Raw genomic sequence first — 15,543 nt, forward strand, 5'->3', positions numbered from 1 at the left:
CACCAGAGCCAGCCCTGGTCGTCCCTGGGGGAGATCCTCTGCTCCACTCACCTTAAAGAGGTCAAATTAACCTGAACTGTGTGCTTAGACCACTGCATGCTGACGAGCATTTTCTCCAACCTGCTAAAATTCCAGTAAGCTGATTTGATCGCAGTAATCTCAAGGGGTGATGGTGACGACACCCAGCACTGAAATGACCTGTCACTGAGCTGACACAGCACAGAACATGCTGTTTCAAGTAAGCATGATAGGAATTGCACAGAAAAGCTCTGTGGCTTCCACAGGGCTCCAGAGAGCCCCACCGCACCCTTTGCTGGTTTGGTCACTGCCACCAGCCTGTTTTCATCTTGGAACATCTCCCCTGGGGTCTGCCATAAGCTCCGGGCTCCAGCCCGTTTCTAACAGGACTTTGTCGCTGGCTTTAGTGGAAGTGCTTGGTTTATTAGACACCTTTGAGGACTCTGACTTCAGTAACAGGAAATAAATAGCTACAAATCTTGCATTCAGTTATTAACCATTATTAACACTAAAGTATGCTGAGGAAGTTCTGCAAAGGTTCTTCACATCTTGGAGTTAGTCGTTTTTCATGTTAATGAAGAAGTCCACAGTGCACTCTGGTTAAAAATTAAAATTAAAATAATTAAAAACCCCAGAGCATTTTAAATACCATCAGTCCCACCGTAAGGTTGTGCGAGGAGAGGAACAAATGCAGCCTTGGGTTTGACCCGCTGCAAGCCTCCAGGTGGGCTGCAGCGCGTGGTCTCTGGCCCCGCTGCGGGCTCCTGAGCAGAGCCCCAGGCATCACGGACAGCATGCGCTGTGTCAGACCCGACTTTCTTCCTCTTCCAGTGCCCGGTGAAGGCCTGGGATGAATTTCAGAAGCTGCTTTCGTACGCTTGATCTCCTGCTCTTCCGTGGGAGTGTCCCAAAGCTACTCGAGCAGCTGCCTCCCTCCCAGAGGGGGGACATGGACCCGCTGCTGGCCAGGCTGATGCTGCGGTTCCTGCGCAGGGAGGACCTCCCGACCGCGCCGTCACCGTCCCTGGGGAAGAAGCACTCATCGTCGATGCTGGACTGGCGGCTCAGGCTCTCTGCAGCAGAATCATCGAAGGCACTGCTCTGGTAGAAGCTGTCCTCACTGTCGATGGTCATGGAGCTCAGCCGGCTGCGGGAGCTGCTCTCACTGGAGAAGCGAGGCTTGATCGGAGAGACAGGTCCCGGTGTGCCACAGCCACCAAATAAGTTGGCCTCTTCCAGCTCTAGCGTGTCCAGCAGAGCATTGTCATTCACCTCTCCTGGAAGCAGAGGTCAAAGAGGAGCATTAGTCAATGGCATCTGCTCAAGGCCAGAGAGCTGGAAGCCTGAGCAAGCAGAGATGGCCTCAGGCTCCACAGCAGCTGTCCCAAAACAGCACTGCAGGGAGGTCAGCATGGCCATTCCCATCCATCTATTCAGCCGAGGCCATCAGCTGTGTCTCTCATGGGTTTCACCCTTCCCCTCCACCCTCCCAGCCGGGGCAGCCTGAGGGGTGCTGTGGTGTTTCCACACCATGAGGTAACAGGGGAGGATCACACCCAGTGTCCATTCTCACCCCGCATTTCCCAGCTGTGTGGGGCTCTCTACCCCTGCCTTGCCCCAAAATGCAGAACCAAAGTTGCTCCCAGGGCAACCCGTAAATAAGGGGAGGGCTTTGTTTGTTTGTTTTTAAGTCCATAAAAAGAGAATGGAAAAGAAACTTTACAACCCACACAAAACTCGTTCCCTAGAACTGATGCAAAAGAGCCTTCAGTCTGCATCAGCAAAGCAGCATCCAAATTCATTAGTCACTAAAAAAAAGCTTTCCCGTGGGCCAGCCCCATGCCCTCATTAACAGGAGAAAAAGCAAGCAAATGAAAATCAGGTTAAAGGAATGCTTGCTACTGATCAGCCCGAGTTTCCACGGAAGGTCTCAGCAGTGCTGTGGTTTCCGACCCGGAAAAGACGACTTACCATGCAGCAAGCGCTGTTCCCGTAAGTGCAAGGAGCGGAACTCCACCCATTTCTGCTGCAGAGTTTTCTGTGAAGGATAAAGAGGACTACCTGTCACTCACACGCTTTCACAGAGGCTTAGAACGCTTTAACAGACAGGGTTCTCAGGCCGTACGTTTCACCTACAGGAAGTATTTGTGCACCCCCTTCTCACCAGCACAACAGCAGTTGTCCTGGAGTTTGGGAACCTTCCCCCACAAAGCACAGACTCATGCCCTGAGCGCTCTGACCGAAGCGCTTCACATATGAGATTTGTGAAAGCAGAAGGCTGAAATCTGGAGAGCATGCAGCATGCATTCGGACAGCAAAGCTAGAAAACCAGTTTCTCAGTGGGGAGGCACAGCCGACCTCTGTCAGAAACCTGCCGCAACCCAGAGCCGGCTGCCTCTGCCAGGGCCCCGTGCTCCTTGCTCCTGGCTCTGCCAGCAGTGCAGGCACATCACGGTCAGCAGTGCCCCGATCCTGCAGTAGGGAACACATCCCCCCAACTGTCCTTACAGCCTGCAGGTGCTGACAAACCGTCCTAACAATGAGCAACGCCTAACTTTTTTCCTCTGTTGCAGATGATCTTTTGATATAGCAAATACAATGCTGCATAACTGATTCAAAACCAGCCAGGTTAACCTCTGCCTGGAGTAGGTGCTTCCTCAGTGATCTTCATGAACTCGGTGCACCTCAAACATGCAGCTAGGTGCCCTGACAAGTTATATTTATACTTGCAAAGTGCCCAGGCTAAGCTTGCGTGGACGATCTTGCTACTGCTTGCACATTTCTCCCCTGTTCCACACTTCAGAAAAACCAACCCAGCACACACACAGCCTCCCGAGGGCAAAGCACTGCCACCCATCCAGCACCCAGACAGCCTCCCCTGCAATACGGGAGCAGTGATTGCTGTCAAGGAGGGCCTGAGACACCGCCGTGCTCTCCTCCTGCCTCTGGGCGACCGCAGCTGCAGGGCAGGGCTGGTGGTGCCCGCACCCAGCGCCACGATGTGCCTGCTGTGGGGCAGCGGTGCTGGGGAGTTGGCCAAAGACATTCTTTGCCACCTTTGGGACCCAAGCAAAGCAACCTCCCAGTGATGGTTTCTCCCATTTAGTTAGGTCTCATTAGCAGCTGGGCTCCCCAAATAACTGGCACACGGTACGTGTTCCCGCTCGCTGCTGACAGCACGCTGCTCCCTGGTGTGGTTACACGGCTTCCAGCTGCTGAACACGTCCCGCGGTGAGACATCAGACACGGTCATGACCGAAAGTAGGTTCTTTCCACTGCCGCCACACTCCTGATCACGCAGGGCCAGGCCCACACCCAAATTCTGCACTGCAAGAACTCTCATTGCCAAGATTTGGCACTTCTGGGAAACAACTGTTTTCTAAAACCCAAAAGCAGGGCATTTCACAGGAGATTTGGGTTTTATAAATTCTCTGGAATGGGAGGCAGCCTGTGTCTTGTGACTGTGCCGTTATTTCATGAAGCTGCCTAAGGGGAGCAGCCCAGGCGGCTTCTCCTGGTGGTGGGGCTGGGACCAGTGGGCAGGCAGCAGCCAGGTGCCGGCAGCAGTGGGGCTGAGCGGGACTGGGGGCACCACAGCACAAACTGTGGCTGGCACCGCTGCCTCTGCCAGAGCAGTGCCTCCGCTTCAGCCAGCACTTTGTCCTCACAAACTCCCCTGGGTGTTGCAGCAGGTCCTCTTGGTGCTGGTACCTCCCAGAGGCTTCAGCTGGGCAGCTCCATCAGGCTGGCAGGGCGAATGCATTCCCCTGCATGCCTCCTGCACGAACACAGCTCAGCACCCAGACACCGAGCAGCACTCTGGGCTAACAAAGGTGTCCCAACCTCCTGGTGGTCCAGACCAGGTGTCAGTATTGCCAGCAGTCCTGTGTCCCCCATCACCCTAAAGCTGAGAGCATCCCACAGCCCACAGTTAATTTTACCTCCTTCAGAGAGAAAATAACAGCCAGCTGTGGGGCAGTAACACCTAAACCCAGCCCAGATATCTCCAGAAGTATTCTGCATAGCCAAGCTTAGTTTAATGAGTACTGAAGGGCCTCGTCCTTCCTCGCTGTATCCTTGCTGTACAGCCTCCACGTAGCCATTACATCAGCTACATCATAAAAATCATATACCAAGCTACCATGCCCTGTGCTATATTCTCATCAATTCAGTGCCAACCAGATCAAGGTTCCTCATCAATCTTACAATTTGATATTTGAGGGGGGGGAAAAATACTCCAAAATTTCTACACACAATGTTTTGACATTTTCAAAATGTTGTGTAAACTTAACTGTTTACTTGGAGCACTCATTAATTTTTAGTCTGACAAAATTTAAGAAGAGATTAAAGCTATCAGACATCTTTTTTTTTTTAATCATTTTTTCATTTGACCTAATTCAAAACAAGGCCATGAAATGCTGTCAAGATGAACGTTTTTTCTTCCCTAAACCAGGGCAGGGAAAGAGCTGGAGAAGCTCAGCGCCCCAGGCAGAGAACACTCAAGCCCATTCAGAAAACACCCAGGGGCTCGGGGAGGAGTGCTCCGTCCAGGCAGTCCTGGCACCGTCCGTCCCTGTGCACCCATGGGACATGGCAGCTGCAGCACCACCCCTGGAGGTGCTGTGGCTGGCAGTGCCAGCACAGGGGACACGCGGGTGCCATCCCCCTGCCACACCGCCCAGCCACCACCACGAACTTCAGACCCACTGCAGCCTCTGTGCTGCACGGCAGAGAAGCGGCTCACCGCGTTACCTTCAGCAGCTGCAGCTTGGTCTCAAGTTCCATCTTCCTCAGGTACATGGCCCCGTTGACAGTCTCCAGCCTGGAAGGGAGAGGTGCTTTGGGTACTGGCGGCCCCACAGCAGCACGTGGTGCCGCGGTGCACTCGGGGAGGGGACGCAAGTGGGACAGGGCAGGCCCCGTGTGCCATCACCTCTCCTTGACAGCTGACTTCGGCAACAGTGGTGTTGGTGCCAGAGGGGCAAACACGGTGCGGGCAAGAGACACGCACATTACAGACCTATGCGTCTGGGGCAGTATGGGGCTGCTGGATAGCACGAGAAGGTTTCCTGGCTTCCAGTGGGACAGACTGTTGAAGTACAAACACTCTGGAGGACAGGTGCCTACCTTAAATAGTTCCCTGAAGACTTTATCAAGTCTACTATTTGCTTGTGACTAAACCCATCAGTGTTCACTCCGTTGATATTGGCAAGGATATCACCTGTTAGAGATAAGCAGAGGCTATAATGAGCATCTTCAGCATACGTATCCCTTCCACTTTCTCTAAAATAAAACTAATGGGGATAAAAAGCAAGATAGGGCCACCCATCCATAGTGGGAAAAAAAAAAAAAAAAACAAACAAACAAAAAAAAAAAACATTAATAGTTACCAATTTGAAGGCCAGATAAATGAGCAGGGCTTTCTTCTTGAATTTTGCAGACACAAGTGCATACCTCCAAGGAGTAATCATTTTGGTTTGGAAATCTAATAGTCTGTAATAACAAAGCAACAGTGTAACCAATATTAAAGCCATGATAGCAATTTAATACTTAAAATACTGTCATCCAGACTAATTTGTTTTCATAGTCTTTTTACATCTTTTTAAAATGGGAAGGCTGTGTTGATCAGATTATATGATATGATTATATTAGAAATAGCTTTCTTATGATTAGAGAACAGCAGGCACCTGACAAATGTCTGTACATTGTTTTTGCAAAATCTAGTTTTAAAGCAAGTTGATTATTCATTATCAAAAACTCAGTAACTTCAGTCAAGAACATCTACACAAATTGCTTTCTGGTTCTCCCCACAACTGGAAGGATATTTCACGTTCCCAGTCACGACATGGCAGGGCATGGCCTTGGCTTTTCAAACAATAGACTCCTCCTCAATGTGAACGCTGCATTAAGCCATCGGCTGTTGCCAGACAGAAAAGTTAACAATAACAACTGAAAAGATTAACCAACTTTTGCTCTTCTGGTCTCTGAAACTCATTATCTACATCTGTGCCTTCCTCCCCCTAAAAAGTGCTTTACATTTTTGACTTATGCATTTAAATGTAGGTTAAATAACTGTAAGCAAAATCCATCATCTGATTATCAACTCTGACATTCATTTAGAAAATGCTAAACTAGGAGATGTAACCCCAGCAATCCTTACCATGACAGGAAATGTCTTTTTAGTTACATGCAAATATCAGTACTCAGCCACATCCTCTACCAAATTTTAGTACTGAAGCTGAAGTTCCTGAAAACCTATGACAGCCAAATCTATCCTGGATATAAGAAGTCATGTTAGTTTCTCAAATTTCTCAGTCCACATGGAACAAATAGGAATGAAGACTGGAATGAGTTCAGAGTTTATCAGGCTAAATTACACCAATTCAGTGATTTCAGACTTAGAGACCAACAGTAAAACTTTCAGTTAAACTAAGGACTCCAAGAGAAACATGAGGATTTTGAAGGACTTCACATTCAATACAGCAAATACAGCAGGCCAATTATTTTGGAGCAGATACCTAGGTTCTAGGTGGCTGCAGAGTGGGGAGAGACATGGGGCTCAGTGCCTTCCTGCAAACATCTGGGCACGTACAGATCCATACTGCATCCACCTCGCCTCCAGACTCCAGTTCACGGGTGGGAAGTCCTAGTAGAAGCAGCAGCTCACGAGAAACTCTGGCACTCAGCCATCACTGTAATTCTCATAAATTCCCTGCAGATGGTGGACCTAGAGTTTCACATTGTCTTATTCTGGTTTGCTTAAATTTAAATTATAGTAATGGAACTGCAACTTCTAAATAATGGATTATTTTTAGTACCAGACAGATGCTGTCTTTTCAGAGCCTGGACTTTCTAGTGAAATGCTTACACTGAATGTACGTTAAGGAAGAAATATGCCAAGAACAATTAGTTTTAATCAGAATGTCACATGTAATGAAAATCCACCCTGACAATTTATACAAAAGCCCAATAATTGACTCAATTATATTCACTTCTGAAAGCTCTCTACTGTTCCTGAGCTGAACACTTCCACATTCATTAGTCACAGAACCAAATCGTAAAAAGTTAGGTTTTTCCTAATGCACTCATTTCACTGAAGTTAGTGTTTTCCCTTTGTGCATAGATAAGGGCAAGTGCTCTGACGACACGCTGCAGCAGCAGTAAACGAGAGTGAAGGGGCAGCGTGGGAGGTGTTCTCATGCACTGCCGGGACAGAACAGCTCCTGCTCTCACAGAAGAGGCGTGTGGCTCAGCGGAGATGCCTAATGCTTCCTTGAGGGTGCTTCAAAATGCGTTGTTCATATGCTCTGCAGATGTTCCCATGTGGTTTATTTCACACCCTCAGTTGTGCCCTGAGGCAGTAACCACACTGCCTTGTACAGCAAGCACAAGGTGTTTTTTAGGAAAAGGGCTGTTTGATCTCTATCTCTTTATATAAAAATATTTCCATACAAAATTCTCTAAAAAATATTCAGCTAGGGAGAAAAGAACATGTTACCATTGCACACTTGGGATTTCTCCTGCTCTCAGTGCTCTGACTTCTGATAGGTCAGAAACTCGTATCTATGACCTTTGCTATGAAAAAAACATCAGAAATGCATCCCATTTCTGCATCGCTGCTCTATTAACATAATTTGGAGTATGTGACACTTGAGAGTTTGCACCAGATTTTATTTTCAAATGAATTGACTCATCATTTAGGCCTTACCTGTATTTCAAACCCAAACGTCTCTTTGTCATCCTTGAATATAGCAACAAGGTGTCTGTAAGGAAAACACTCAGAATTACGCACAGCCCCTGGGTGCACTCCCTTTCCAGCAGGGTCCTGTCCCCTCGCTGCCCCGCTCCGTGCTGGCAGGGGCACCAGCACGCCTCGCTCGCAGCCACAGCCATGGGGCCACCGCGCTCCCCGGGCCCTAGCCTGGCGGGCTGCGCTTCTCCCAAAACACGTGGCTGTTACAGAAGGGAATCTTCCTACCTCTGTGGCCTGGAGGAGTCACCCAACGAGCTGGATCTGGTTAAAGCGAGCTGGAACCAGAAATGGGAGAGGAAAAGGGTCAGTAGGTTCGCAGGTCCATGGGGCTCTCCCTACAGCAGGTGCTCTGGAGGAGGTGCAGGACACGGAGCCCTGCCCTGAGATAAAATCGGGGGCAGGAGAAGCATCTCCCCACTTTGCACAGCCTCTGGAGGCTTCCTGAAACTGAAACACATGCAGCACGACGAAACTGTGAGCAAACGGGGCACAACTTCAGATAAAAGGCTGCACTTTAAAATAGAAAACTGTCATCAGTCAAACGTGAGCATAAATGCTCAGAGTGTCAGGCAGAGCCAAGTGCAGGACTGCAAGAGCACTCAGCACCGCTCTCAGAGCCCTCTTCAGTGCTGGCAGCAAGCTCAGCAAGGTGCAGGCAGCCACAGCACGTTCTGGTGCAAAGCACGGCACTCGCCTGCATGGGGCCATAGTTGAAGGAATTCATGTGTATTTGTATTATGTTGGAAATTAAGCCCTGGAAAAATGAGGTCTCGCATTTTTTCCAACCTTCTAAATGCAAAATGAAGCACTACTGAGGTGCTAACATTACAGAGTAAAAAAAAAAAAAAAAAAAAAAAAAACACACAGATACTTTTAGTACATAATAATATCGATTCAGTTGTTCTCCTCCAGTGAAGATCAAGGTATCCTCACTGACAGACAGTACTGCAGTGCCAGTCCCACCTTTACTTGAAAAAAAATCAGTGTAACTACTCAAGACAGTAGAAACTGGGAGAACAAGAGGCACAACCACTGAAGAGAAACCCTGCATTCAGTAGGGCTTCAGAGATGGAGCTCCCATCGTATTTTAGCACACAAAACTCTAAAGGAGTGAGGCTCCAAGACTAAAAGCCAGGGATTGCCATCACTTCCATTAAAACTGTAACGGTTACCTACATGGTGCCTAAATCATGTTTATGTTATGCTAAGACCTCACCTTTCTTTCACACCTTTTCCCTAAAAATCTGTGGGCACTTATAAACTTAACACCTACAAGAAAAAGCAGAAAGTGCACAGACACACACTAAGAAAACTGCAGGCAGCTCTCAGCAGTTTCTAGCGGTGGCCACATAGCATTTCCAAGCTGATGCATGGCCATGGCAACAGGCACCTGGCATCCCTGTTTCAGGCAAGGCAGACCCGTGACTAAAGAGGTCTGGAGAAAAAAAATAAAGGATCAGTGCTAAATATCAATTCTTCCCTTCACTTTTAGTGAACAACAAATTAGGGATTACATTATCGATACATAAAACATCCCAGGCTTCAGTGGTATAAAGTCATGCATTGTAAGACCACCTATAAAACCTCCATTTCATAAATATGCATTTACTTGGAGAGAGAAAAGGAGAGGAAGGAGAGGTGACTGCAGTAAGAAACTGAATGAGGTGGGAGAGCTAACTGCAGGCCTAAACCCGGGCTGCTCAGCCCCACTAGGCAAGGTCTTTGTGGAGCAGTTCCCATGCCTAATGTACGTGCTGTAATTTATCTTTAACACACACAGTTGCGTCACGGCCATTATCATTTGTTTATCTCTACATCTGGAGCAATCGCCATGCAAAGTGCTCCTCTGTCACTGCTGGCAGTGGCTGAACCAATGCAGTGAGCGTTCCCAGCATTTGCCTGGTCCTGGCTCTCCTTTATCGTCCCAGGCTTGTACAACGAGACGGATGGAGTGCGCTTCTGTTCCTGTGCTAAGCAAAGCCTTAAGTGCACAGACACTGTGTGCTGGTTTTCTGATAATACTTTGAAATTATGTGTTACAATCGCTTTCTATTTAAGCGAGTTCACACTTGACAAATAGACAAGCTAGAATTGCTCAGCTGGCAATTTGCAGCAGCAGCAAAAGGGTTTTGTTGGACTCTGGTTGGAAACAACAGAATTTTACTGTTCTGCATGAAAAACACAGTGAAACAGACAGCCAAAGCAGCTACAATAGTAGTAGCAAAATACTCCAAAGTTTGGGAGGAAGCAGCTCAGGATACATCAGCTCCCTGCCAGAGGTGCAGAACAAAGGGAAGCCCAGACAGGACACCATGCTGAAGCAAACCCAAATTTAAGGGTACCCCCAGTAGCAGGAGCCTCGGTGCCTCACAGCACAGCTGCAAATGGAGAAGAAAGGCAGCCTGGGCAGGGTACAAGCTGCAGAAGCTCTTCTGGCCCCCAGGTGCCCGTGGGCAGCCTCCTCCCGCATCTCCTCTCAAGAGCACCCTGCAAGGTCACTGCAGGAAAGACTTCATGACAGCCCCAAAACCCGTTCAGCCTGCGGCGACCCCTCCGGCACAGGGGGACTGAGCAGCAAAGCCCCGTGTTGGTGGCAGCCCAGCTCGTGCCCCAGGGCTCCATGTGGGCTGCGAGGTGCCCTACCTGCTTGCGGCCCCGCGGCAGCGTGCCCACCGTGCTGGCCAGGTGCTGGAGCCGCCTGCTGTCCATCTGCGGCCCCGGCTCCCCGTGGGGCATGCACGCCGGCCCCGCACCGAAGCCCACGGTGCTGGCGTTATGGTTTTGCTGAATGAGCCTTTTTAAAGACATGCCAGCAGAAGGGTTCCTAAAGAGGCATTGCTGAACGCTGGCATGTCCGAGGGAGCTCAGATACGCACTCTGAGCGATCAACAAGTATGAAAACGGAAAGCGGGCCATGTGACTTGTGGTTTAGGTGCACATTACATAAACCTCTTCTTGTAGATCACCAGGGCTGCTCGGCATGTTTTGTGCTCACAACAGAGTTAAGAACTCAGCTTGGCAGCTACAGAAATCTGCTTAATTTTTCCATTCCTGCGCACAGTAACAATTTTCTCTGAACAGCTTCTACTTTCTGCAATAGTTTGTCCTTAAACAACTGTTTGCTTTAGACACTTACTTGAATTCAGCTTCCTCGTTCTTTCCCTTGCTCGCCATCCCTTGCTTTGCTCAAATTACCTTTTGGCAAAGACAGGAAAATAATGTTTTTTCTGGACAGCCATGCTGATGTGTGACTTTCCAGCCACAGGGAGAGAAGCAAGAACTTCTTCTACTTTCAGCCCATAGCCTGAAAGTAGAAGCTGAAACCACTGCTCTGCTCGTGCTCCGCAGTGTTAGCAGAGCGCTCATGCTTCGGTAAGGAGCGGTGACGCACCCAGCAAAGGGGGTTAGTGAGCAAACAGCAACAAAAGCACGGGGACGGAGGACAGGGACACGAGGTGCTGCCCCAGAACCAAGGGACAAGCATGGAGCCAGGATGAGTGTGGCCAGAAGCTCTCCTTGCCACGGCTCCTCGCTGGCTGTTACGGTGCTGGCTGGGGGCCGAGGCAGAGCCACGGGGGCTGCGTGCAGGCAAACCGATGGGCAGCAGCAGAAGCACCGTGCCTGCGAGGCCCCGCACACTGAGCAAAAAGGGGGCAATGCCTGCACCCCTCCTTGTGCACACCACATGACGATGCCCCAGCAGGGTGCCCCGTGGGAGCAAGGTGGAACCGGCACCTTGGCAATGCCTGCCCCTGGCAGAACATCATGCAGTAGCTTTAAAATCAAGCTTTGCACAAGGTTCCTTTCTTTGAAAGGTTTTACCTCAGCAGCAAACACATCTGGGAGGACTCAGGACTGTTGTGGAATTTGAGGCTGTTTTGTTTTTTCACCCCAACCTGCAACCTGCAGTCCATTTCAGCCTGGTTGTTAGCACCCTTGAGGCGTTGATAACCTTCAGGTGGGTTGCTTGCTCCGTGGGTGTTATGGACAAGCCTGTGAGGAAACACAGAGCAGTGTCTGTCTCTGTTTCCCTTTGGCGATAGAGAAGTGGTTCAAAAGAAGAACTGGAAGCCCGGGAGGACCAGAGTTGCCCTCTCGCTCTTCTGGCTGTGCTGGCCGCCAGCCCTGCAGGCAGCCCAGGAGCAGCTGGGGCCACAGGCAGCGAGCCCAGAGCCCAAGCCCAGAGCCCAGAGCCCCCTCCCTGCCCCAGTTCATGACTGTGGGGCCGCTCTGGAGCCCTCTGCCCCTGCCAGCTGCTGGTGGCCAGCACCAGCAAGAGTGGTGGGCTGCACATCCGCACACTCACTTGGAAACCTGATTTGTCAGTTGAGAAGGCTGGACAAATATCAGGGAAAATAACTTTACAAAGGAACTGAGTGTGTCACAATTAACCCTAGCTGGCATTTGAAGCTCTGAGGGGAGCTGTGACCCTGAGAACAGAGTCCCTCCCGGGGACGAGGCAGGCAGGGGTGCAGCAGCGCGGCGTTGGAGTGAGCTCTGCTTGCTGCTGGTGCTGTGGAGGCTGGGTGCAGCCCGGCGTGAGCAGTCACAGCACCTCAGCTCGGAGCTGGTCTGCATGCCTTCACGAGCACACTGCCTTCACAAGTGGCTGCGGAGGAGGAGCACGTGTATGGGTGTCCGGCTGCGGCTGCGAGTGTTCACATGCTGAAAAAATAAAACCTTTGAAGTAAAGGATTACGAAAGAAGCGGTATGAGTTCTTAAAATAAGTATCATTAAAAAAAAAAAAAAAAAGTGTCTTCTCTTAAGCTGTAAACAAGTTCATTTTTGGACTGTGAAGCACTATAAATCACACAGGATCTGAGCAGAATCTCAGGGTGAGTAAAACCACGAGCATGGTAGGATGGGCTATTCAAACTCAAAGAAAAGTAAAATTCAACTCCTAGCACAGGGTGTTGTTTTTGTTTTGTTTTGTTTTGTTTTTGTGTGTGTGTGTGTTTGTTTTTTTGGTTGGTTGTTGTTCTCTTGTTTTTTTCACCAAACAGAACTCTCCCAGAACCGGGCTGGCAGCAGCGGTTACAGCGTGTGGCTGGGGGACACTGCCAGGGTGCATCCACCACCGCCAGGTGACACCGATGGTTCACCAGCCAAAGCTTGGACCCGCTGGCCCCCCGCAGCCTGGCAGACCTCCACCTGCCTGACGCACCCGGAATTCTGATCTTGTCATTTATCTTACGCTTACTAAAGACAATGGCTAGTTTGAAAAGTAAAAGCAAAAGCTGCCATGGTCTTAAGCTGCACCAGTCATTTTTGTCAAAATTGGAGCATCTCCCAGGAGATGCAGGGGGTCTGCCCCTTCTACCAGCCCTGCCAGCTGGAGCAACCTGAGCGCTCCTCTTGGCCCAGCAGAAGTTGCATGATTAAGCTCCAAGTAACACTGAACAATCGAGACTCTTCCTTCCTATGCTCCAAAAACAGGGATGACAAGAAAAGACACAAGCGCATTGATGACGTTTGCTGACTGTGAGACACGTCGTGCTGCCTCCCAGCCCTGCAGCTTGGATTCCTGGGCCATGTGCATGGGCTTCTGCAGCTAAATGGTGCACATATCCCAGCTTTAGGGGGAGGTTTTTATGTCAACCCTGAAAGATAAGGCTATCAGCACACCAAAACTTTTGTTTCCCAAGACCAAAATTCTAGTCTATCGAAAGCCAAATAAACCCCCTATTTTGCAGGTGATGCGTGTGATACAGCAGGCAGGAACACAATATCTTCCACTTTTAAAGAAGTACTGACAAGGCTTTGGGATACAATGGTAAATGAAAGGATTTTTATTTTCAGGATTTCTGGTAATGAATGAGCTGTAATGCTCTGTGGAGTTAGCCCTTGTGATACCGAATGCCTGTGAGAAGCATGGTGCCCACCTGCGTCTCCCTGGGGACCTTGACAAACGTCATTTCTATCTTCAGCCAGTGGTGGAGTTACCATTAGTACTATTTAGTATAACCAGTTTAAAACATGGCCACTGAAATGTTTTTATGTTTGGCAAGTATTTACAAACTAATCAAATGCCCTGGAGGGAAGGAAACAAACAAACAAACAAACAAACAAACAAAACCTTCATGGCCCAAGCTCAAAGTTCTGTGGAAGTTCATGTTTTTCCAGTCATCATTCCCTCTTTATCATCCCAGTTTCACCTCACGAGCTGCCCCATGCTCTGCCCGGGATGGCTGCACATCCCGGCAGAGGGGGGATTCTCCCGGTGCAGCACTGCTCTGCCCGGGCTGGCAGCTCAGGCATCTCACACCTCCTCCCATGGAGCTTGCTCAAGAAAGAGAAAAAAGGAAGGAAAAGGAAGAGGGGGGAAAAAGGGGACGGGGAGAGGAAAGAAGGGGAAAAGGGAAAGAAAGTATGACGGGGGAGAAAGCTCTCCCATTTTTCCTGAGCAGAGTTATCTGTACCCCAGGGGTGACAATAGCTCAGTGCCTGAAGCAGGCTGAGTAATGCAGGGATGTGGTGACTCAAAGCCTCTTCCTTCTTCGCTGCTCACCCTCACCCTGCCGGGTGCCTTTGAAAACAAACAAAGTGCATTTCAGTTCCTCAGGCAACCCTCTTTTACGTTTCTGAAACCAAGTGACTCATCTCCAAACAAGCCAAGGAGAGAAACAAATTAAATCTCCCATCAGGACAGGGTGCGGGGGACCTGCACCAGCAGCCCCTCCACCCTACCCATCATTTGCTGTGAGGACATGGGACACTCTTGTACCTGCATGTGGCCTGGGCAGACACATGGCACTGGTTCCTCCGTGCTGATGGAAAGGGCAGAGCCTGCAGCTTCTTCAATGCCATCTCCTCAGGCCTGGCCTGGCTTTCCCAGGCACATCCAGGCTCAGCCTTTTCCAGCAGACATCTACCCCTCATATTCTTCACCCTGCTTCCTTGGTCTAATTCACTGCAAAGTTCTAGCTGTTGTGAAAAGAAACTAACAAGCTCACATGACGTTAAGGGACTGATTTTGCATTTCGGTAATTAGGTGGACCACCACTGACTTGGAAAGGGTTTGCATGCATATCACAAAAGCAGAACTGGTTCTTGCTGAAAAGGCAACAGAAGGGTGTCCCTGTGAGGTAGTCTGAGCTGAGTGACTTCACCTGCAGTAACACAGACTGGTTTGATGAGCACGCATAGACCATCCTGGGGCCTGCATGAAATCTGCTGCATGGTTTCAAACAAATAGTCTCTTTCTATATTTTTCTAAGACAGTTTTCTAAGTTTTGTATTTTCACACTTTAAAATATAGAAAAACCACAAAAGCCATTTTGTATAAGTGGCTAATCCTTTGTGCCACCAGATTTTCCACTTGACAAGTAGCTGGCAAGCCATGCAATGACTCAGAATAACGGTTTGCATACCCAAATGAGTATCACCCCATGTGCCTCTCCCCTTAGCTGCTAATCCATCCCATATGCTCTTCTCTGCTTTCCTAACCAACACATGAAATTTGCAGAATACTAACAATACTCATGAAACATAAGGCTGATTTTCAAGAAATCCTGAACAGCCCTCTTGCTGAGAGTTGAAATTGTCCTGAAAGCTTAGATTCCTAACCTTTGTTTCCATGATTTTACATTAGATTTTCAAATACTTGCAAAAAATGGAAGACAGTGATCCTGAGCAATAGTCTTGGTGTTTTTTTTATAGCCAGTAAATTTCCAGCACCTCTCATTTAATTTACCAATTAAATCAAAAAGGTGTTTTACAACAGATCTAATTGAATGCAGCTTCAGCTGCATGAGCAGCAGTCCAGAAGTAT

The 15,543-nt window shown here is 49.1% G+C and overlaps 1 protein-coding gene across 1 annotated transcript; it reads right to left on the reverse strand.

Annotated features, from left to right (window-relative positions):
• Window positions 1-822: 822 nt before the first annotated feature.
• CYTIP (cytohesin 1 interacting protein) lies at window positions 823-10,687 on the reverse strand. The gene is made up of 8 exons (XM_032190075.1): window positions 10,415-10,687; window positions 7,997-8,046; window positions 7,727-7,781; window positions 5,409-5,511; window positions 5,146-5,239; window positions 4,771-4,840; window positions 1,990-2,056; window positions 823-1,295 (listed from the first exon to the last, which is right to left on the reverse strand). Exons 1-8 carry the CDS (start codon window positions 10,685-10,687, stop codon window positions 823-825), a joined length of 1,185 nt encoding a protein of 394 aa, XP_032045966.1.
• Between the last annotated feature and the right edge of the window lie 4,856 nt (window positions 10,688-15,543).

Source organism: Aythya fuligula, chromosome 6 (assembly GCF_009819795.1).
Source record: "Aythya fuligula isolate bAytFul2 chromosome 6, bAytFul2.pri, whole genome shotgun sequence".
Taxonomy (NCBI): Eukaryota; Metazoa; Chordata; class Aves; order Anseriformes; family Anatidae; genus Aythya; species Aythya fuligula.

Excerpts from the sequence above, each read along its gene's own strand:
- CYTIP (XM_032190075.1), bottom strand. The coding sequence starts at position 10,687 with ATGGCCCGCTTTCCGTTTTCATACTTGTTGATCGCTCAGAGTGCGTAT. Across the intron at positions 5,512-7,726 it reads CGTTTGGGTTTGAAATACAG|ACTATTAGATTTCCAAACCA; the intron begins GTAAGGCCTAAA and ends TTGTTATTACAG. Across the intron at positions 4,841-5,145 it reads TCTTCAGGGAACTATTTAAG|GCTGGAGACTGTCAACGGGG; the intron begins GTAGGCACCTGT and ends TCTCCCTTCCAG.